This window comes from Glandiceps talaboti, chromosome 6 (genome assembly GCF_964340395.1).
Source record: "Glandiceps talaboti chromosome 6, keGlaTala1.1, whole genome shotgun sequence".
Lineage (NCBI taxonomy): Eukaryota > Metazoa > Hemichordata > Enteropneusta > Spengelidae > Glandiceps > Glandiceps talaboti.
The window spans coordinates 24,970,942-24,995,591 of NC_135554.1; the positions used below are offsets into that span (position 1 = coordinate 24,970,942).

Sequence of the window (24,650 nt, forward strand, 5' to 3'; positions counted from 1 at the left end):
TAAACACGTGAAATTACTTCCGGTGGTCACTCCTCATCAACAAGTTGACTCTCAAGTGAAGTTGCCGGGGAAGCGAAGAGCAGATTGAGAGCGACGTGGCATTCCGTCAGGTGAAGGGACCGAGGATGGTGCGGAAGGTCGAATAAACTGTACAATTATTTTGTTACTGCTAAAACAAGGAAATTAAGAAGGTATTGTGAAATGTAAAAATCTGTGTACCACGTCAATTTTAATTTTTTGATTTATTAGTACTGCACTGGGTGGGTGGTAACACATTATAGAATTAGAATTTATATACAGTACGTCTGGTGATTTTGACTCCGATAGCCCTTACCCTCGTCAAAGATAGTTAATTAACTGGGACTTACAAATTAGCGCCGTAAAAAGCCTGTGACCGAAATAATATTTATATGAAACACTATGGAGGTGTATATCTGCAGGGTTTTATTGATCAACACGTACCGTGTAACGATGTACGTAAAATATGGTTCAATAATTTACCATCTGTTCACTTCAAGCTGATGTTATCAATTAGTATAGTCTAGCTGTCATGCACAATTTATGTATATCCTCATTCCTCCAATCACTTACTGTGACTCAATATCAATATATATATATATATATATATATATATAACTATTAAAAATAGTACAGTATCAAGTAAGATACACAGGAGCCGTTACACAGTGTTTCATGCTTACGCAATCATCAGACCAATATACTAACTTGTCCACACACACACACACACACACACACACACACACACACACACACACACACACACACACACACACACCACCCCCACTTCCCCTCATTATTTGATAGTCTTGTATTGATTTCAATTAAAAATGTACTTAAAGTCAATGATATAAAGTTATTTTGTAAAACTCAAGGCAAGTATTTAAAATTAGTTCCATTTAGTAAATTTATTTACTAATTATATTTTTTTTGTATTTTCAGATGGCGTCCAACAGGTTAAAATACATATCACTAGGTATCCTCATACTACAGACAACATCAGCTGTCCTTGTAATGAGGTATTCTAGAACTTCTAAAGAAGATGGTCCTAGGTATTTATCATCTACAGCTGTTGTCATGACAGAAATAATGAAGGTTATAGTCTGTGTGGTCTTAGTTTATTTTCAGCAGGGTGAGTGTGTCTCTTCTTCCATTCAGTGCTTGTAAGATTTATAAAGTTTCTTTCTTAGCAGTAGATAACATTGGTTCTTCTGTCTATGTAGACTGTAAGATATGATGTGTCTCTCATGTATGTATGTATGTATGTATGTATGTATGTATGTATGTATGTATGTATGTATGTATGTATGTATGTATGTATGTATGTATGTATGTATGTATGTATGTATGTATGTGTGTGTATGTATGTATGTATGTATGTATGTATGTATGCATGTGTGTGTATGTATGTATGTATGTATGTGTGTATATGTGTGTGTGTATGTATGTATGTATGTATGTATGTATGTATGTATGTGTGTGTATGTGTGTGTATGTATGTATGTATGTATGTGTGTGTATGTATGTATGTATGTATGTATGTGTATGTATGTGTATGTGTGTATGTATGTATGTATGTATGTCTGTCTGTCTGTATGTATGTATGTATGTATGTATGGATGGATGGATGGATGGATGGATGGATGGATGTATGTATGTATGTATGTATGTATGTATGTATGTATGTATGTACATATCATGTACGTACACGTATGTACATATTCATATGTATGTATGTATGTGTACATTATGTCTTTGTGTATATTTGTATGCGTACATTCCTCACAATCATGAATACCTTATTTTCAACAGCTGTCAATTTTACAAAGAAAGTTGTTCTGTTTTTGTCATACAGGCCATGGAATAAGAGGTTTTTTCCATATTTTACAAAGTGAAATAGTTGACAAACCTCAAGAGACTCTCAAATATGCAGTGCCCTCAGGACTGTACACAATTCAAAACAATTTGTTATTCATAGCCTTATCAAACTTAGATGCTGCCACCTACCAGGTAAGTGTTCCAATTTAAGATGACTGTTTATCAGTTGATTTCATTGAAACCTGACACAAAGGTGACTGCAGGGGGTGACTGTGTATCAGTTGATTTCATTGAAACCTGACACAGGGGTGACTATCTTTCACTGCCATTGTTCATCTATGATTATTGTGAGTACTTTTACAACCATTTTCATGTACAAATCCAGTTTGTCCAGTTTGTCAACAACTTAGAAGTTTTGTAGTCAGCTAAAAAATATAATATATATTTAGATATTATCCCCTGATATTTTTCTTCATTCCGCCAAAGGAAATACAAGTGACCTAAGGGGCCTTGTCACTACAGGTCGCAAGATGAGTAGTGAGAAAACCCTTTGGTCACAGTTATTTTTCAGCAGAAAGAAGAAAAATATTTGGGAATTAATTAAGTATACCTCCTCAAGCGTAATTTGTAAAAAATCAGGAAATATAATGACAGTTTGAAATGATTTAATAACCTGTATTATGAGCACTGCAGAACTAGTGACGTAGACACGACACCCAAGTTGTTGTGATGTAGAACAACCAAGACAAACAATCCATATTTTCTGTTCAAAAGCAATAACTTGGCTTGTGCATGGCATAATAGAAGTGATATACAAAAAAATCTACCTACCCTACCTATTCTAAAATTGTGCGTAGTCAGAACGGCACAATTTTTTTTTGTTAGGCCTTAGTGGACTTTGTCAAAGAATTTGATTAAATTAATTTTTCATGCCATGTTTTTCTTCAATCATCCATAAGACTCAAATCTTTTAAAACTGGGTTTCCCCTTTACTGTCTGCTCACAGAATACTGTGATTGCATAGATTTGTAACGATTGGATGAGAGACCAGTTGATGCTCATATTTGTTTGTCATGGGTTCATTCAGATATTTGATTGATTATTTTGTTGAAAAAAAAGTGTGTGTATTTAAACAGCTGGCTGCTACAATGACAATGAAAACTTTCATATTGTAAACACTGAATTGAAAAGAATTTGGTTTCATTATCATTCCTATTGTTAGTTTTGATTTTTCTATACACTTAGGAAAGATAACATATGGCTATCATTGTAAACAACTGACCTCTTTCCAGCAAAGCAAACTGCAAAAAATATTCCACCATTCAGATCTCATCTTACAGAAAGCTTATACTAGAAGCATGTGTATTTTCTACTGGCATTTGTAAAAGCTGTAATTTGATTGGTGGAAATAAGCTTCATCTGAGTTTGATGGATGCATGATCTTTGACACTAGATTGATGCAAATTACCATGCCCAGTATTTGATTCGTCGAAATAAGCTCCGTCTCAGTTTGATAGGTGACCTTTGACACTAGATTGATGCAAATTACCATTCTCAGTATTTGATTGGTCGAAATAAGCTTCATCTGAGTTTGATGGATGCATGACCTTTGACACTAGATTGATGCAATTACCATTCCCATTATATATGAATACTGCAAGTCTGCGACTGACATTCTTTGTGTTAACAGAAAAATGTAACTGGCAAATGTGCAAAATTTGCAGCGACATGATCACAAATATATATAAAATCATTCCTTTCAGACTGTGATATTCTGAGATTCCAGAGTGTTGAAAATTGAATTACATGTTAACTTCTACAACTCTTTGTCCCTCTGTCACAGAATCCCAAAAGTACTTGTAGTGGTGACTTTTGTTTCTTTTTGAATTTTCATTAGGTAACATACCAGTTGAAAATTTTAACCACAGCGATGTTTTCAGTTTTAATGCTTGGGAAAAAACTGAACTCTTTGAAGTGGATATCACTAGTGATGCTAATGGTCGGAATAGCATTAGTACAGGTAAGGTAATGGAGGTGAAAATTTGTCAATAAGGCTTTGACATGTTTGATGCAGTCTCAACAATATCAATCTTTTAAGACACTGTCCATTTGAGGTCAAAGTATTTTTATTTCACATTTGAATGTGGAACTTTTACAGTTAACAAAACATCTCATTGATTTAAAAAGAAAAAGAAGAAGTATACATCATGTAAACTTATGTAAATTTCAAAAATATGCGTACTGATCAAATTTGAAGTAGAAAATGTTATGTTTCTCATACTTTGCATCATACATGTGAAGTGTAAAGTTTTGATGTCTGTGTATTTATTAGGGAACATCTCTGTCGTACGTGTCTCTATCAACCCACTCACACAATTATACAATGCCATTGCCATCAAAAGTTCATGTGCAAAGTACAATGGATTGAACAGACAAACACCTGCCCAACATTCATGTAAACTAATAATAAGGGAACATTCAGTGAAAAAAATCAATGTGCAGAAACATGTTTATAAACAGAGTTTTAAATTTTCTAATTCATTGAGATCCTGTTAGCCAATCAATCAATCAATCAGTCAGTCAGTCAGTCAGTCAGTCAGTCAGTCAGTCAGTCAGTCAGTCAGTCAGTCATACAGTCAGTCAGTCAGTCAGTCAGTCAGTCAGTCAGTCATACAGTCAGTCAGTCAGTCAGTCAGTCAATCAATCAATCAATCAGTCAGTCAATCGTTCAATCAATTAATTAATCAACCATCCAACCAACTACACTTGTATACCTATTCTAAGGCCACAAACTCAGTTAAAAGAGTCCCTGATTTCTCTAAGCATAGCATAAGGTCCTTTCATTTCCATAACTACTAGAACATAATTTTGTGTTCATTTACTACAGATGCCAACAAAGCCGAAGCCAGAGGAAGAGGAACTGTCAACAGCAAGTCAACTTGTTGGACTGATGGCAGTTCTTTGTGCCTGTTTTTCTAGTGGATTCGCTGGGGTTTATTTTGAGAAACTTTTAAAAGGATCAAAACAGTCTATATGGTTAAGAAATATACAATTAGGTGAGTCAGCTTGTAATGATCACATGACAATAATCAAACACAGGAAAAAAACTAGTGTTGAGGTACTTCAGTTATCTGAAATTATCGGATCATGAGATTGATGCTGCAACAATCTGAATAAAATGTGATAAAGGTGCTGACCTATAAAGTTGCCTCAAGTTATGTACTACCTTTCATTTCTGCTGTGTTTGACCTTTTAAGTATTTGTGTTTTTCGCATTTCACCTTTGTGAACAACAAATCAATGAAATCCCATTCCTGATTTTGAGCACTGGTGCATGATGGGAATTGTCATTCATTAAGATAGTGTCTCTCGAAAACATATTGTTGGTACAACTTATGAATTTAAACTTTTGAATGTCTATTGGCATCAAGTATATCTCCTCAAACAAGTTCTTCAGTGTTGTTTTGGCAAGGGTTCAAGAGTTATGAAGCTCCTAACTTTCTTTACTTCCTATAATGCCTTTTTCCAGTGTACAGTAAGCCTTTCTAAAACCAGATTTGCCAGTTTTATCACTTTATTTATCAAGAGATCACACAATGCAGGTTTGATGAAAATGACTTTTCCGGATCCTGTAAGCATTCAGAAAGTCAGCTAAGATAAAATTACTTTTAATCCTCATTGATCTGGCTCATTCTGAACTGTTTTTACACCCTTCTACAGGTGTTTTTGGTACAATATTTGGTGTAATTGGTGCATACTGGTATGACAGAGATGCAATCCAGAATGATGGTTTTCTACAAGGTTATAATAACATGACATGGGCTGTCATCTCACTACAGGTATGTTGGGATGTGTAAATGTAAATATGATGGATTTAGGGGGTTCTTGAAATGGCATGCTTAGCACACAAATTTTCTCAATATGGTTTGATGTGTTATATGGTATTATATATATAATAATAATATATATCACAGCAACCTTGTTAACCTACTGTCATCTTGAGCCAAAGAAATGACCAATTTCTGTCTTGATTGGAATATAGTCGTATCATGTCATGTCATGTCATGTCAGGTCAAGTCAGGTCAAGTCAGGTCAAGTCTTTAAGAAGAAGCTTCCAGAAATAAAGTGAACACATTATTGTTATGTTGTAAACAAAAATACTTCTTCTCAACTTCAGTTCCAAATTGTAGATTATAGCAACAATATTTTGACTTTAAAAATATCGCCATTGTGTAGTTATGTAAAAATATTTCCAGACAATTACATTCCAGACCCCCCCCCCCAAAAAAAAAAAAGCAACAAAAAAAGCAACAAAAAAATGTAAATTTGTCAAGCAGTGCTCATAAATTGCAAATTTGGAGTTTTTCAGGTAATTAATTATTGTCACTTTTTATTTGACAGGCATTTGGTGGTTTGGTAATAGCTGCAGTTATCAAATATGCTGATAATATTCTCAAAGGGTTTGCAACTTCATTATCAATTATATTATCAGCAACAATATCATACTGGTGGCTAAATGATTTTATTCCTACAATGTAAGTTGACTTTTTTTAAAAGTATTTTTTACATCAAACTTTTGTGCTCAGTCCTGTAAGGTCAGCGTCCTATGTAAATTCAAAATGGCTGCCAATATGCCATATTCCAGGTTCATAGAGAGACAAGATTGTATAGTTTATCAGGTGCTATTCAGAAGTAGATTTTTTTACTGTAAGTGTGGGCCACAGTCATTCAGCACTGTAGCACACTCTTTTCCAGGGTTTATTTCAAATTTGAAGATATTCTCCATTTAGTTGAAATAGTTACCCATGTGATGTTTTTGATGTTGATGGTTTTTATAAGACAGAGCTGGCCACTTGTGTGGTTGTCATTAGCACCTCGACATCCTAATCTTGAATAATTAAGAGTGATGAATAGTAATGGCATATCAGTATGAGTAACGAACAAAGTCGCAATCCAATCATATTTTGTTCAAAGTTGTATATACCATGTCTAAATATCAACTTTCTGCAACAACACATGCATTCCAATTTCCCACGACATTCTCGTGTCCACACATACCAAATTTATTACCAAAATCACCAGCTACTCATTGAAATCATGGATTTTCGTAGAGGAATTGCTGCATTGTTGATTGTATGCATTCAAGCTTGACAATAACCTCCACAAAGTTAGGGGTCCTTTTATACCCCTGTCTATGCACTCATGAAGTGTTGTTACATGCACATATGCAAATATTTTGTTATTTACCAATTGTTTGTTCTTTTTTCCAGATATTTCTTTGTAGGCACAAGTTTTGTGATATCTGCCACATTCCTGTACAGTAGAGAACCAAAGGTCCTCCAGACAAAAACTATTTCAGTCTAAAAAACACTGAAGTAAGGGCTGCTGTTGCTGAAGTATTGATTTGACATGATAAGCGCCCTCAAGGGTCAACTTAGAAAATTCGTTTGTTTAAAAGATAAACACATGTACTTTCAGTGTCAGTACAAACTGTATTCAGAGATATCAACCTTGAAAACAATGGCATTAACAACTATTTATCCATAGACTCACATTTTTCATCATCATTTTCTGCTTTGAATTTTCTTACTTCTGATATTGCATTTCCTGACATACATGTAATGATGTACTGGGGCGAAAGCTATGCAAGAGTTTTTATTCCCCAATGCAACAGGTGAAGCCTGGAGTGGACTACTACATTGGGTCGTGTCCATCCGATGGTCAGTCCAGCCATGTTTATCCCAAAATGTCACATTATGCTCACTAACTCAGGAAGCTAAATAGATAGAAACTTCATTTAAACATTCAAACCCATGTTATCTATGATGAACTTTCCAATGAGACCTCGAACTTTGACATCTATAATTACATGGCCAAATGACCGAAACTGTTCCAAGTGTTCATGTACACCTCTGACACGTTTCAACCAAATCTGGCACAATTATCAAATAGAGTAGCTCAATAGATTCATCACTTTATTTCACGAACTTTATGGTAAATTCAACCAAATGGCCGCCATATTTTTCACAGAACTCGATATGATTTTTTTCATAAAACTCAGAACATGAATTAGTAAGTGTTCGATGAAGATTTGTCCAAACCTGTTTTATTGAGTTTAGTATTACCATGAAATTTAAGGCTAGGGTTTCAATCCCAGGTTCTCTGTTAGTGTTAACCTTATATCAGTGAAGCCATAAGGATTACGGGACCATTCATTTTACCGTAGACCAACTTTTTCTATAGCTCTGCCCGACAACTTTTTCCAAATTAAACATAATCCTTATCCTATTAAATCTTCTAGACATTTTCTGTCATTGTCTTTCCATCAGGGAAGGGGGGAGGGGGAGGGGGGATGCTACCCATGCTCCATGGGATAGATCTCTTTCCAGAAGGGGGTCCAGTTTTGCAGTCTTTGTCTGGAAAGGCATCAGTTTTACATTGTATTGTCAATCAAAGGTTTTGATAGTGTCAGTAAAGGTCTAGAAAGGACAAACATTTATCACAAGTACATTCTTTTCCGAAAAGAAGGTTATAAAGAGTGATATCAATGAAAGTGTTGGACAACGCAAACAAGATATTTACATTGTCTGATAATAATAATAATTAAACTGTCACTTTCTTAACGAGATAATTAGATATTATTCCCCATTATTTTTCTTCATTTAGCCAAGTAGCTAAATACAAGTGACCTAGGGGGCCTTGTCACTACCAATGGAATACAAGTAGTGACAAGGCCCCTTAGGTTATCAGTGTGTTCCTGCTGAATCAAGAAAAGTATTGGGTAACGATATATTTGTACCTGCATAAGCATAATTTATGAAAATTTGTGAAAACTTATGGTGGTTTTCAATGTTTTTTACTCATATTTTGAGATCGCAGAAACATTGACATAGATATATTGTTGTGACCTAGACCAGACAGGGTATATATCTCATAGTTTTTGTTTGAACATGTTAGCTTTGCTTGCATAAGGTATATCATACACATATTGTTAGTCAATTTATTTTTAGGCAGTTTTATATGATTTTATCAAAAATCCATAGGTTAGCTTTTTTTATGTTAAAATTGTACTGAGAATGCAGAGACTTTCTTAGTTCATTGTTTTTGATCTTTGCCTCATTTCATTTGCTTTTATATTAGATGGAAAATCCAAACCAAAATCCCAAACTGTTGACTACGCCATGCTGTACTACCAGACATGCGTCAAAAATAGCGAAGCTCAGTTTTTGAATTTTTTTGTGAAAATGTACAAAATATGATCATAATAAAGTTCATAAATGATTATTTATTCATAAATAAAAGTGGATTTAAAAAAAAAAAAAATGACAAAAAATGTTGAAGAATTTCTGCTTCTAATTGTGAGTGCAATATATTCTCAGTAATGTAATTCTGTGTTCTATCATTAAAGTCGTTTTAATAGAAAAGCATTCTTTGTTGGAGTAAAAGACTTCTTTTGTCATCATCTGTTTTGTATTCATCCATGGATATCTGTGTTTAGATGTCGAAACAAAAGTGGAACATTTCCTTATTTGCAGCTAAAAAATTTCAACATTCTCGCACACCAGAACTAAAAAAAACTTCCACAACACTGAAATCCTCATGTGTCTTGGATGGTGTTGTAAAGGAGGTTGTGGTTCACGAATCACGATGATGCATTTTTACAATCTCTCTGTCTCTGTCTCTCTCTCTCTCTCTCTCTCTGTCTCTCTCTCTCTCTCTCTCTCCCTCCCTCCCTCCCTCCCTCCCTCTCTCTCTCTCTCTCTCTCTCTCTCTCTCTCTCTCTCTCTCTCTCTCTCTCTCTCTCTCTCTCTCTCTCTCTCTCTCTCTCTCTCTCTCTCTCTCTCTCTCTCTCTCTCTCTCTCTCTCTCTCTCTCTCTCTCTCTCTCTCTCTCTCTGAAATTTTTAACATTTCAAAGACTGTGATGGATCATCTCATGAGCAAAAACTTCCTGTAAGACATATGCAATAATCCATCTTCCAATTGCATTTGTAACATTAGCACTTATTTACAAGAGTATGCAAATTATAATTTGTTCGTTATTGGACGTTTCGATTTATTCTATAAACCGCGCCCCCTACCGACAAAATAATGATGTGAAACGATTTATCTATTTGTTGTCTTTTTATTAAACATTAATCACACCCTAAAAGTGAGCACGTAAACGGTAGATGACAATTGTCTGCCAAACTCTCGGTTATTTGAGTTTTTGCAGTGTATGTTAAATATTTGTAGGTCATTGACCTTTGTTGATGTCAAGTTGCTGACCTGGCGTACTACATAAACATTTTACAACAAGCTCTGCCACATCAGTCCAGCTGACCGCAATCGAAATCCCTCATGCATAATTTGTTTGGTCTTACGGTAATCACTAACAAAGACTTTTATCTCTGTATTGTTCGCTGTCAGTCAGTCAGTGTCTCTGTCTGTCAGTGCTAGTGCTGCAGTGACCGGTCGACCCAATTCAACATATATCTCTTTACTGCACTCGAGTACCAGCCGGTTAGCTTTATTCACCCATTCGCATCAGGAAGCCACAGGGCACAGCTACAAGGTATAATACCAGTTAACTTGTTAACATATGCACGAATAGTTCCAAGCTATTCACTGCAACATTTGTGTTCGAAGTGGCATTCATTTTAACCATGAATGTCTCTCCTAATAGTAATACATTCATGTTCTAGCCATATAGACCATCCACCAACGAGGTTCTATGACTAGTGGTTTGAGTTCTAAATATTAAAGCACTCATTCGTTTATATAAACGACCCCGACATGGCAGTGCATTGTTTGGACGTTGCATGGTTGTGATCCGTGGTTCAAAACCCTAGCAAATATGTGTCATGAACCTCACACGGTCTTTGATCTCCGTCACTCAGTCGTTGTTTGCCTCTCAATGGCTGCATAATATTCATATGCAGAGTCGAAAGCTGTTGTCAAGATTGTCTAACGAGCATTGTTGATAAACGGTTAGATACCTTTGATCAACGATACGTGAGAGCTGTCCCAAGGATGCATCACATTGTTATAGTTCGACTCGTATAAATGATGAGAAAATCGGAGTCATGCATATCGGCAGTAGAAGGCCATATGGTACTGAGAGAACCATGGCCATGTACACCGTGGTGTTGAAGTAGTTCTTTCCCTGGGTTGGCGTATAACTACTCCCCGTTGCGTTTAGCTATGAAATCTAATGACCAGCATAGATGAGTGTATAAATAACAGTACACGTGGAAGTTGCACTGTGACTAGACAGTTCTTTAATCTTTGGGACCCTTTTTAACCCCTAACCCCAGCATCCGCAGTCATAAATAAAACAACAACAAATTAATGACGTGCACACAGAGGTACACTAGCTGTGGCCTGGCATGGTATCCATGGATGGCAATGTCTCCAACTGTGCATGAAATAACCCCATGTTCACGAGTTCGGGGGGGGGGGGGGGTCTCTAACGGGCTAACAAAGTGTATGCTGTCTAAATGATATAGCAGTTTTGTACTTTGTGTTCCCATATGTCATTCATATATTCCTCAAGCTGAAAGAAGAACAAAGATTGAAGAGATGTGATACTCAAATAATAATGTCTTATTATATTTTGTTTTTATGATTTCTGATGCAAATATTTGGAATACGTTATCATATGAAGTGAGAAATAGAACATTTTTGTCTTCCTTCACATGTGGTTGTCACAAATATTTATTTTATGACAAAATTTTCGACACTTGTGCTGTTTATTGTATGTCCATATTGTACAGTTTGTATTTGTCTCTCTTTTGTTTAAATTGTACTATTTATATTTAGAGGACCCCAGGGAAGATTGGCCAAGGCCAACTGGGCTACCCTCTTTAAATAAAGTTTATTGATTGATTGATTGATTGATTGATTGATTGATTGATTGATTGATTGATTTTTGCAGATGATCTCAAATAGATTAAAGTACATCTCACTGACAGTGCTGATACTACAGACAACCTCCACTGTTCTGGTGATGAGATATTCTAGAACAGCCCAAGAAGATGGTCTGCGATACTTGTCATCAACAGCTGTTGTCATGACAGAAGTAATGAAACTTATTGTCAGTGTTACAGTTGTCCTTCTACAGGGTAGGTTACTGTCCCAGCACCATAGTCTAGAGGCTATCTGTGGCGTTGATTCTCTGCTCACAAGAAGTGGAGAGAGATTTTGAGATTCGAAGCCATGGATAGCCTTTACTTTAGACTCAGTAGTTGGAACTGCATGATTCTCCAGGTAGTGGAAATTTGATGTTAAAATTTGTGGAAAATTATTATGATTCCTAAAGATAGATTTTTGCTGTTTATTATATCATCTATGTTGTTTCCATGGCAACATGAGTGTTGTGTTTCTATGGTAACTCCATTACATATCCATGGTCGGTGATACTTCCATGGTTAGATCCATGGGATTGTCTCCGTTCTTCTTAAGGAAGGTGTACAGGGTTGTGAGGGGACTGTTGATTTAAAAGTCTCCATATATAGTCTCCCACCCAAATGAGTTAACTTCACAAAAAAAAACCACAAAACATGCTTCCTCTTTTTCGTAGTTCTGTCTAGAAATTCCCTAAATGTATAGTTGATAAAGATGTACACAATAATGTACCCATTCAAAAGTCTCAAAATTTTTCGTAAAAGGTAACTAAAATCGCTTTAGAGAGGTTACACAAATCACACGTGCAGAGCTTCTAGCATGACATTTTAAACATAGCCTCGTTATGGATCAGGTGTTTGCGTTCCTTGGTAAAGTGACCTGTTAATTGCCTCAAACCTCAATTCTCTATAGTGGTCTGAGCTCAAACTGCCAATTAATCCTTATCAATGGTCTGCATTTTTTATATTTATCACAGTCAGAGACCCCCTTTTCACTGACAAACATCATTCAAAAAGGACACCTTTTTTCAAAATTGGGTGGCGCACCACTGTCTAAGACTGTTTAAGCTCAACTTTACTAGCCTAATTATCTAATACGTGTATTTGGCATTTTTTTTGTTGCAGGTGATGGAATATCAGGGTTTCTCAACTTGGTACAGAGTGAAATGATCAACAAACCTAGGGAGACTTTAAAATCAGCAGTCCCCTCAGGACTGTACACAATTCAAAACAATTTATTATTCATAGCCTTATCAAACTTAGATGCCGCCACCTACCAGGTATGTGTTTATTTTGCTGCTCATTCAGCTAATTTTATTCAAACCTAAGGTGACTGTAGGAGCTACATGCCATGCAAGTACTGAGAATGTTGTCATTAGCTAATTTCAAACCAAGCACAAAGGTGACAGACATACTGTTAAGGTTACATACCATGAATTTGAAATTTTGCATCATCAGCACATTAAGTGACAAAGGATAAGAATTATCCTGTGCTATACTTTAAGAAGATTCATTGTTTCTTTTCACTCTCTTTTATCAGGTGACATACCAGTTGAAAATTTTAACCACAGCGATGTTTTCAGTTTTATTGCTGGGTAGAAAACTTAATTCTTTGAAGTGGATATCACTACTGATCTTAATGGTTGGTGTGGCTTTGGTACAGGTATGGAAAAATTATCAAATATTCATATTATTTAATAATTGTATGCAGTAAAATTAAAGGGGAATGCCAATTCAAGAAATGAAGGTATTTGAGAGATGTTTTACTGAGTGGAATAAGCACTTAGGAATCATGAATATTCATTGTTCAACCATGAATAATTATTTCTGCTGACTCCCATGATGCAATGGCCCATAGCAATTTTGATGTTCTCTGAAATCGCAAGTAATTGTAGTTGATGTAAAATCATGTATTGTCTCTCCAGAACCCATAGTTTATGAAAATGTCTCTATTTCCTGGAGTGGCGTACCCCTTTAAGGTGATATGATGTCAAATTACGAGTTATTAAATAAACTAAGCTTTAAGTGACTTTAAAGCAGTATAATTGTGTTCCAAAGAACATCAGGTGTAAAGTAACAATATTTTCAGCTGTTTTAAATTTGAGCCCAAAACATGGTCCTTTAAATGCAATTAAGCTGTAAACAATGTCAGCAGTGCAAAGCAAGTAAATACTAAATAGTCAATGACTAGAGTGTAAATATAGATGTTATAAAAAAGTTTGTCTAGATTTTACTGTGCGCTAAATATAATGCCATGTTTTATTTAATGTACACTTTACTTACATTACTTACAAATTGATCACCATTAGAATGGCCTTGTAATAGGCTAATATGAAACAGTGTAATAGGGTAACAAATCAATCAGTGAACTGTATACTTGATATGAACACTATCACTGGAGTAACAAATGTTGCAAACAATGGAATTGCTTTACTTAATACAGGTTGTATTTGTATTCATGAAAGTATGGTGGCTTTAACTCCTCAAGACTGTTAGTGTTAGATAAGTTGTTACACTGCCCTCAACATTCTTGAGCTTTGGTTGATGCATGAGGGCGCCCTAACATGCTGTACCTTACAGACTAACTCCTATAATGCCATTCACATCAATATTAGCACTGTACCATTAATACTCTGTTTCATAATCCTGATGTGTTTTTTTAACAGTTGCCAACAGCAACGTCAAGTCCTGACAAAGAAGACTTATCAACAGCAACTCAGGTAGTAGGACTTATTGCTGTACTCTGTGCTTGTTTTACCAGTGGATTTTCAGGGGCATACTCAGAGAAACTTTTAAAAGGATCAAATCAGTCATTATGGTTTAGAAACATACAAATTGGTGAGTTGAAAATTATTATTAGAATATATATACTTCAAAATTCAAAAGTGTTTTTGTTAAGGGCAGTAAGTAAGTAACACCTACCAGAGTTTCCAATTTGTTCCAACGTGTTTCACAGAGATTCCCCACCAAAAGTACCCCATCAATGTATCAAAGATTGGGAAATTCATACAAGTTATACTGGATTTATTCCCACTGTTACTTGGGTTTCAAAAGTGTAGCAGAAAACCCAATAATGAACATTTTACACATTTATTAATCTTTTGCAATTTATTGAATTACAAACAAGGACTTGGCATATGTTGTTTCACGTTGATTTTTCAAGTAGGAAGCCATGATAAAATTGTTTTATAAATTAAAAATCCAAAATAAATAGCCAATCCTCATCCATATGGCTACTGTAGTAGTTGTATGTATACTTAGAATGAATTGCTTTGTTATAATTTAGAATTGTTTATTACCACCATGTAGCCTTCTTTGGTGTAGTATTTGGTCTGATTGGTGTATTCTGGTATGATGGAGCTGCTGTCAGGAAAGATGGCTTCCTGCAAGGTTACAATAACATGACATGGACTGTCATTGCACTGCAGGTAAGGATGTACAAAGTAAGATTTCATAGGGTGGGGGAGGGGCTTACAATAACATGACATGGACTGTCATTGCACTGCAGGTAACGATGTACAAAGTGGGATTTCATAGGATGGGGGGAGGGGGTTACAATAACATGACATGGACTGTCATTGCACTGCAAGTAAGGATGTACAAAGTAAGATTTCATAGGGTGGGGGGAGGGGGTTACAATAACATGACATGGACTGTCATTGCACTGCAGGTAACGATGTACAAAGTGGGATTTCATAGGGTGGGGGTAGGGGTTACAATAACATGACATGGACTGTCATTGCACTGCAGGTAAGGATGTACAAAGTAAGATTTCATAGGGTGGGGGGAGGGGGTTACAATAACGTGACAAGGGATTGTCATTGCACTGCAGGTAAGGGTGTACAGTGGAATTATAATATATTTTCAACAACGATTTTAGACCTGTAACTGTAGTATTATTTTTTCTATCAGACAACCAATAATAAATCCACTGAAAATTATTAAAATACCAGTAATTAGATAGGTCAAGTGTATCTATAAGCAGTTCAGTAATCAATTGCAATCATGATCTCATTTGGGTGCATACCCAAAAATCAATTGATTTGGATTTATTATTTATTTATTTATTTATTTATTGTGTGTACAGCTATACAAATAGATTTACTCATAGGTGATTCAATATTGTTCAGAGTGTATAACATTATGATTAAGTCCTTATATCTAACAAAACTGTTTTTAAAAAATGTTCCAGTTGCAGCTAGTGCAGCTTTGACTAAAGTCACAGTTTTGCAATGTTATACATGTACTTGTTTTTTCCTGATTTTCAGGCATTTGGTGGTTTGGTGATAGCAGCAGTCATGAAGTATGCTGATAACATTATCAAAGGATTTGCTGTCTCATTATCAATTATATTATCAGCCATAGTATCATATGCATGGTTAGATGACTTCACCCCCACCATGTAAGTTATTACCAATGTGTTTTCGTTTCTTCTCTTTCTCCTCATTCTCGCATTTTCATTTGTTTAAATGGAAAATGCCACTCCAGATATTTTGATTAAAGTTTAGGATGGGAAGATGTTTGACACCAGCACAACACACCCCTGTCTACAATTTATCAGACTATTCCCCCCACCTCCCCCAATTCAGAAATCCATAATTTTAGTTCACAATCTTTTTTTTTTATTTGGTCAGATTGATAAAAGTTATTCCTAAAGAGAATTGATGATGTGTACATGTAGGCTAAAACTTTGAATTTTCATTTTTAAAAAAACATTAGAAACCTTTACATCATTGAATAAATATCCAAATTTATTAATATTCTTGTAACTTCTAATATATTTCATTTTCTGCAGGTATTTCTTTGTAGGAGGAAGTTTTGTGATGTTAGCGACACTGCTATACAGTGTAGAGCCAAAACCTACCTCAACAAAACGTGACTGAAGCTCTGTATGTCATCTCTACTACTATGCAATGTTCGCTACGACAATTTCTGGAGTTCAACTGTTTATTATAAATGACCAAGTGTAAGTTTTTTTCGAAGTATACAACCCGCGAAAAAACACCGATGTGTTTTGCTTGTTTGTGGTAAGCAGAAATGAGACAAAGTTCATGCAAAGACATACAATGTAATTACCGAAGCATATTAAACACTACAAGAACCTGGATCCCATGACTCTGTTACAAGATGGAACACTACATGTTGTAACATTGGGTACGACTGTTACTGCTATATTATAACTTCCACAGATATGAACAAACCGATAAAAAGCATCATGTGAACCTTAATCAAGGCACCCACAGTTGTTTTTGTATCAATAGTTGTGTTGTTGTTGTTTTTACCTAATTTTGTCTTTGTGTGAACTTTTTCATTGGCTTACTTCAATCACACAAACAAACACACTGCTGTGTTTGCACAGGTTGTATTTTTATCTATTTTGGCATAAGCCAAGTTGATATGTTTTGAAGGGTAATTTTTGCTGCACATCAAAGAGTAACCTGTGGTATTCTACTTTAATACTGAGTGTGTACTAAACCATCACTTAGCAAAACTCAAACCTGGTATACAGTAGTAAATTATTCAATAAGAAAGATATACTAAAATGTCTGTACATTTCATAGTACATTGTATGCCATAAGCTGTGCTAACAACACTAAAGAGACATGTTTGAATGCTATCAAGACATGCATCAGCATTACATTAACCCTTTCATGACTAGAGACGAGTTTTAAATAATATGGGGATCCAATTTATATTCATATTTTCAGAATCACAATAATATTACTTTATTAGGAAGTAACATTTCTTTAATTCCAGTCTAAAATGAAGTTGATATATGCCAAAAACTTACATAAAACAAGAATTTTGTCCAAACAATTTTGGTGGGAATGTTTTCAGTATTGAAGGGGTTAATAACAGTGTATAAGAAGTTATATTATTACCACTTGACAGTGAACTCATAGCTTATAAACTCAACTTGTACCACTGTAAAGTGTTTATTAGTGTTTACTCAGTGAAAATGCGTACATAAAACCCTTGATTAAACTATTCTAGTATAATGTGAATGTCAATGCATACCTACAGTGACATTACAGTTGTCTTCTGGTGTTGTTAGAATAGTTGATGGCATAGTAGGGATTTCATTGATATTTTTTTATATGTGTAATAAATTACATCATCAGATTTATTATAAGTTATACCTAAATACCAGGTTTGAGTTCAGTCAGTTACAAGTGGTGGTTAAGTGTACATCAGTAAGTAGAATACTGTGAGCACCTTTTAAATATCCAGCAGTAATTAAATCCCAAACCTCAGCTTATACCAATTTAATGACATATAGCCGAGTGATACATGAAATTAAATCATTATCTTTTGACATTTTACATATTATCATCACTACCGTAGTAGCATTTTAACCCAATACATACTTTATATAAATCTAACATTTTAATATGTGACTATATCTTGTCTAGCGAGAGAAACACTTTCTAAAAGACCCAATTTTTTTTTTCCACAAAATATAATTGACAATGTTTTAACTAATTACGTTAGGTCAAAAACTTGCCAAAGACTGTAGTCTGTACAGTTGGATTAGGACAAAATTATTGATTATTAGTATTTGATTGTAAGGATTTAATTAGGATGTAAGGTGGCACAAACTGAGTTTGTAAGATTTTTACTCAAGTGTAAATACTTGTACGAGATTTTGTTGAACTGTTCTAGTATAATGTTAACATTGTTGTATGTCTTGTATGACTAACAAGAAGAAACATCATGGAGTCATGATGGGTGAATGGTTAGAGTGGCTGGATTGGAATCTGTAGGTTGCAGGTTCGAGCCCCATTGCTGCTGTTTGTTTCTGACTGGCTAAAGTCCTTGGGCAAGATATGAACCATGATTGTGCCTCAGTCATACCAGCTGTATAATTGGGGACCTGGTAGGATAGAGGTTGCAATGTGAATGCTTTAATTCTATGTGCTTATATTATAAGGCTGCAATGGATTGCTTGCTCCCCAGGGAGTTGAAGAAGTAAAGGGCCACTGTGTCGCTATAGATCTGTGTCAGGGGTAATAATTGTATACCACTTTAATGAACACAGTGTGGGAAAGCACTGTATAAAAACTAACATTATTATTTTATTATTACAATTGTCTTCTAGTATCAGAACAGTTGAATACATGGTTGGAATTTCTGCAACATTTTTTAATACGTATAATAAATTATGTCATATGATCATTTATAACTTATAAGTTATATCTTATACAAGATTTGAGTTCTCTCAATTACAAATGATGACTAAGTCTGCTTTAGTAAGCAGAGTACTGTGAGTGCCTTTTAAATATGCAGGAAAATTACACCCCAAAACGTACAAACTCAGCTCGAGCCCCTATAATTTTATCGGGTATATCTTTATGCTATTTATTTACTAGTAAGTTCATACTTCACTATGACATTTGGTGTTGTTTTTTTTAAATTTAATTTAAATGAATATTTTAATTTATTTCAGTTTACAAAGAATGAGTTGTCTTACTAGTATAATTATAAATATCTTGTTGAGTAATTATACATTCAGCCACTTTCTAATCTTTATTATTTGTCTTTCATCTTGATTTGAACAATTTGTTCGGCGACAAAAAATAAAAGTCTGTTACATGAAATGTTAGCAATAAAACTATCAGGGGTTGAATTTTTTTAAGTAAATCACGACTTTCAACTTTTTTTCTATGGAACAAGACTAACTCTCTGTCACTGAAATATTAAATTTTTATTAAACATGCACGAACTGTAGCTGGAGTATTATCTTTTTGATCAGATATACCAACAATCTATTCACTGAAAAGTGTTAAAATACCAATAATTAGACATTGTACATGATTGTTAGAGGTTGATTTTATCTATGTGTAATATAATAAAAGGTTGAAACTGTGATTATGTAGATGGCACTGATTTTAGGGTGTGGACCCAAAAATATATTGGGTTGGATTTATTACACCATACCATACCATGTGTATTGCTACACACATGTTTAGTGTGCAGGGTGCATGGTATTATGATTAAGTCTTTATATCTAATAAAACTGTTTTTTAAAAATGTTCCAGTTGCAGCTAGTGCAGCTTTAACACAATTAATTTGAAGTGCCAATAAGTTTTATGTGGTACAGAATACAATTATATACACTAATCACTAATGATGTCATGATTTTAACTGTATTAAGTGTACAAGAGGAAGTTTGTTTCACAAATGGATATGGAGATATTATACCATGCATGAGTCAGGTTCAACAAAAAATATGGAATATATACACTGGTCATTCTATATCACGACATCATGCGTCTATGTCATGACAATGTGTGTCTACATCACTGGTTCTGCTGTGTTCGAAATATGAGTCAAAATGTTCAAAATTGCCATTAGTTTCTCCGATTTTTAAAAAAATATTATGGCGATGGTGTAGTTATATTATTCCACAATATTTTTCTTCATTCAGCCGGAAAATACTCAGTGACCTAAGGGTTTTGTCATTACTCATCTAGCGACTTGTAGTGACAAAGGACCCCTTAGGACACTCATATTTTCCTTGGCTGAAGTGAAAAGTATTGGGGAATAACATCTAATGACACTTTATAATAAAAAATATCACAAAGTGTTTTTTTGTAAAGTAATGTTCAAACCATCAAACTTTCTGTGATTGTGATTTTACATTACCCTTTATAAGGTAAAGACCATTAAATAAACTACTTTTGTATGATAATGTATCATTTTATTAATATTTTTGAGACACTCTAAAAGTGGTACATAGGCACTCTGTTCAGGAGCAAAACTTTGTGTGCTTAGACCACAGCCTCCCCCCCCCCCCCCTCCTGAAACATAAGTTTACAACTTATAAAGTATGATATAGGAATGCATAACAATCAATATATTCCATTTTACCCACTGACTAGGAACAAGACCTCTCTTATTAAATAAACCAATTTTGATTACTCGCTTAGAACTTTCCTAAACATTTTGAGGTACGACTTTTGGAATAAAAAAGTGAAAGATTAACTTTGTTTGAAATAAAACCAACATTTTTTTAAATGACTGCAAAATAAAGTACCACAACTTAGTAAATACTTTTATTTTACATTCTCTGTGATTTTTTGTAGAAAAAAATGTGAGGAAATATCTTATGCAAGTCAATCTTCATGTTGCCTTTTTTGTGTAAAATTGTGTAATTCAATCAAAAGTAACAAACATACCAGGCCAATTTAAAATCAGTTTAGTCTAATATTGAGTACGATTAAATCTCAATGTTATTCCAATATAGTGGGAAAATGACCGTTTTCAAATAGTACAGCGCACTCTGTGTCTTTCTTTTGGTGTTTTCGTTTAACAATGTATCTTAAGCGCACACCAATAATACAAATACATGACTTTGTTATCGTGCGTTCTGCAAAAGTTTATGCACATAAACTTGAAAAGCTGGTGGAAGTTATCTTTATTTCTGATGGCCTACAGCTTCAAGATGTCCTACGAAAAACTACATATCACCCAAATACCAGTAAAATATATGTTAACAGACAAACTCAGTATTATGAAAAAATATGATGACGAGAGAAATATAAACACAAAACTTCGACAGTTATTTGCATTTCATGAGAAAGTGGCCATTCAGGTTACTTGTAATTAATATTCTGTACATCATCAAAATATAATTTTTAGTACACCTGTCTTCCACAAAAAAAACGAAATTGTTGCCATCTTCTATAATATTAAAATTTACAGTTTTTCACTTTCAAAATTCTTCTGTATCCATACACGTATTACAAATTTGTATCAAATCTGAGATTGGTGGATATCAAACTGTGCCAGAGTAACTTGACATAGGGGGTATAAAATTACTTGTCCTCTCTCGAAATCGTTCTTCATGGATAAGTTGTTGGTATTCAGCTGTCAGCTTTGCCTGTTGAAGAAGATGAACATTTCATATTAATAATTACCATGTTTTGTTTTCAACCTTTCTGCAATACTATAGTATATTAGAAATATTGAACTTTATGTTGGTGTTCCCCTAAATACTCAAAAGGGATCTCACTATAGTAAACTTGAGCGCAAAGTATATGATTGTAAAAATTCCATCACACATATTTGTTCACGAAGTCTAGTCGTAAGCCACCTAATGATGTTTTAAAAAAAAGAAAACTTACACGTTGCCTAGCAACTTCCTCCTTCTCTCTTTCTAAATCAAGAGTTCGTTGTTGTAACCACTCCTGGTTTTGAAGTCGATGCTGCTCAAGTATCTGCTGGATATCCTGAGAGAAATTACCAATGCAAATGATAAGTAAAGTGTTCATTACATTGGCAATGGGCAAAAGAAAATGGGAAGAAGTTGATCCTAATAAAATGAGAGAGAGAGAGAGAGAGAGAGAGAGAGAGAGAGAGAGAGAGAGAGAGAGAGAGAGAGAGAGAGAGAGAGAGAGGGAGGGGAGGGAGGGAGGGAGGGTGGGAGGGAGGGAGGGGGGAGAGAGAGAGAGAGGGGGTAACCTACTTTGACGTACCCTATAATGAGACAACATGGAATGTCTAGACTTGTTTCGTAACATACCTTATATTGATACGTCGTACGCAAACTGACCGATACACAAATGTATAAGTTGTTAGACAAATGATACACTTGAACAAACGTAAATTGCTGAATTGTCAAAGAAATCATGGGAATAATAAAAGGTAAAACAATAACAAACAAAAACCACCCGATCCATGCATTACCCTTTGCTGATTCCTGTACTGTTCTAGAAAACGTTCTTTGTCATTGTTCAGTGTTACTTTATCGTTTTCAAGTAGTCGTCGCTCTCTGACAAGATAAAAAAAAATAGAATTTGAATATAAGTCATAAGCTTATGAACTGCATGTTTATGTAAAAGTGTTCACAGAAAAATCTTTGATTAAGAGTATGTTTACTTAACAACGATATATGTTACTTTGTTTTTTGAAAGGCTAAATGAGGACAAATGCACCAAGACACTTCGAAAGTTATTTACACATAGTAGTTGGGAGTTATGCGCAATGTAATGTTCAGTCAATTATCATCACATCAGACAAACTATTTGGCATACTTTACATACAGATGCACGCTTGCAATTGTACACACACACACACGCACGCACGCACGCACGCACGCACGCACGCACGCACGCACACACACACACACACACACACACACACATACATACATACATACATACATACATACATACATACATACATACATACATACATACATACATAGTCTGGGTCACAATTAAAAAGTAGTTGTGTAACCACATACAAACAAATGACAAAATGTACTCGGATCAATGTATAAGTGCTGACGTCAGAAATTTTGTAACTTACTCGTCAATTTCATCAAAACGTTCTTGTAAAATTCTGAAAGCTTTGCTGACACGTTTAACGGCATCTTTCTCAGCCACAGATATACTAGATATATTGCTACCAGCCTGGAACGGAACAATCAAAGATCATCAAAGGGAAAACCGATATATATTCATATATGTACACTAGTATTTGTGAATGTAGTGTAGTATATTGATTGATATCATAACTCGGGTATTTTGGATAAATTTTGATGTCATATGATAGAGAACATCTAATAGAGATAAACAAATGAAAATGTTATATTTTCGTACATTTGTGTTCAGTATACAACACAATTCAAAACAGTACTATATAGTTTCGGCTTTTCCTTAACATCTCTCTGTCTGTCTGTCTGTCTGTCTGTCTGTCTGTCTGTCTGTCTCTCTTTCTGTCTCTCCCTCCCTCCCTCCCTCCCCCCCTCTCTCTGTCTCTCTCTGTCTGTCTCTCTCTCTCTCTCTCTCTCTCTCTCTCTCTCTCTCTCTCTCTCTCTCTCTCTCTCTCTCTCTCTCTCTCTCTCTCTCTCTCTCTCTCTCTCTCTCTCTCGCTCGCTCGCTCGCTCGCGCGCGCTGGTTTATTACCTTGGAGTTCTGTCGCTTAAGCTGTCCACCTAGTGGGGGTAAACTATTCGGGTTGTACGTGCTATCAAATGGAAATCTTGGAGGGTTATGTCTTATTAAAAATACAAAAAAAACATCACATAATATTCACGATAGTCCACGTGATGGTCAAATGATATAGCAATCAAACAGACAGAGATGTCATGAGAACAACATTATCTGAGTGTTCACAAAGATTCATACACATAAAGGATCATTTAATTTAGCTATAATATGAGCAAGACAGTTAGTTATTATGGCGAGAATAAATCGAACTTTTATTTTGTAGTTATTCGCAATTTTCACGTTCAACAAAAAACACACCAGGTCCACTACGTTGAGTGAAGCATAATATACCAAGTTGTGTGACAATAGTTCTCATATACTTCTCCTATGCTGAACGGCTGCAGCCACACAAACTTAAAAGTTTGGTTATCTTGAAAACTTGCATTGATATAATATTATTTGAAATGTCAAACTGTGTAACCTACTAACCCGAGATTTGGAGTAGAGTAAGACCGTGGTTGCGTGTCGTTTAAAGAAAGTCTTGAAATCGATGCCATACTTGTATCAGTATCTATAAACACAATAAGACAGAACTAAATCTCTGACATCTTCTGAATTCCAACATGTCTTTCATCCGCTATGTTGGCTTTCTTACAGTATTTTCCCAAGTTTTCCCCCCAAGGATTTGAAGGTCGATAATTACCCATGTCCACTTCAGAAAACAAAATTATTTCTCATAAAAGTGTCCTAGGTGACTTTGTTCAATTGACAATTTACAAAGGGTAAGTTTAGATGATTTAGTGGCTACAGACACCATTCAAAAGCAACGAAAAAGGTGTAATATTGCAGCCCAAGTGTAGGCATCGGTCCTGCTTGCATTGATCGTTAACGAATTGAACTGTGGGCTGAAAATGTACACGCTAAGTCATGAAACAAGTTTTTATGACGTGAACATACAACTAAACTATTACCTAGTGGATGTATATTGAAACTGCTA

At 35.0% G+C, this 24,650-nt stretch overlaps 3 protein-coding genes across 4 annotated transcripts in view; 2 read left to right on the forward strand and 1 right to left on the reverse strand.

Annotated features, from left to right (window-relative positions):
- Positions 1-48: 48 nt before the first annotated feature.
- LOC144436087 (UDP-N-acetylglucosamine transporter-like) lies at positions 49-9,221 on the forward strand. 2 transcript variants are annotated; one of them, XM_078124768.1, is made up of 9 exons: positions 49-191; positions 961-1,150; positions 1,874-2,028; positions 3,734-3,856; positions 4,724-4,892; positions 5,556-5,674; positions 6,237-6,370; positions 7,106-7,210; positions 8,976-9,221. In XM_078124768.1, exons 2-8 carry the CDS (start codon positions 961-963, stop codon positions 7,197-7,199), a joined length of 984 nt encoding a protein of 327 aa, XP_077980894.1. In that variant the 5' UTR covers positions 49-191; the 3' UTR covers positions 7,200-7,210; positions 8,976-9,221. The 2 variants fall into 2 exon arrangements, with proteins under 2 accessions (XP_077980894.1, XP_077980893.1); XM_078124767.1 differs by having other exon boundaries at positions 7,106-9,221.
- A 2,528-nt stretch (positions 9,222-11,749) lies between these two features.
- LOC144437011 (UDP-N-acetylglucosamine transporter-like) lies at positions 11,750-16,600 on the forward strand. Its single transcript, XM_078125879.1, has 7 exons — positions 11,750-11,936; positions 12,843-12,997; positions 13,258-13,380; positions 14,384-14,555; positions 15,027-15,145; positions 15,986-16,119; positions 16,513-16,600. The coding sequence occupies exons 1-7, from the start codon at positions 11,750-11,752 to the stop codon at positions 16,598-16,600; spliced, it is 978 nt and encodes a 325-aa protein (XP_077982005.1).
- Positions 16,601-21,495: 4,895 nt separating this feature from the next.
- Positions 21,496-24,650, reverse strand: part of LOC144437012 (uncharacterized) — a 10,502-nt gene continuing 7,347 nt past the window's right edge. The window contains exons 10-16 of the mRNA XM_078125880.1: positions 24,625-24,650; positions 24,143-24,224; positions 23,630-23,720; positions 23,031-23,134; positions 22,407-22,491; positions 21,845-21,949; positions 21,496-21,600 (exon numbers count right to left, since the gene is read on the reverse strand). The exon at positions 24,625-24,650 is cut by the window's right edge and continues 151 nt beyond it. Coding sequence (XP_077982006.1) covers positions 21,496-21,600; positions 21,845-21,949; positions 22,407-22,491; positions 23,031-23,134; positions 23,630-23,720; positions 24,143-24,224; positions 24,625-24,650 — 598 coding nt within the window. The remainder of the gene's footprint in view (positions 21,601-21,844; positions 21,950-22,406; positions 22,492-23,030; positions 23,135-23,629; positions 23,721-24,142; positions 24,225-24,624) is intronic.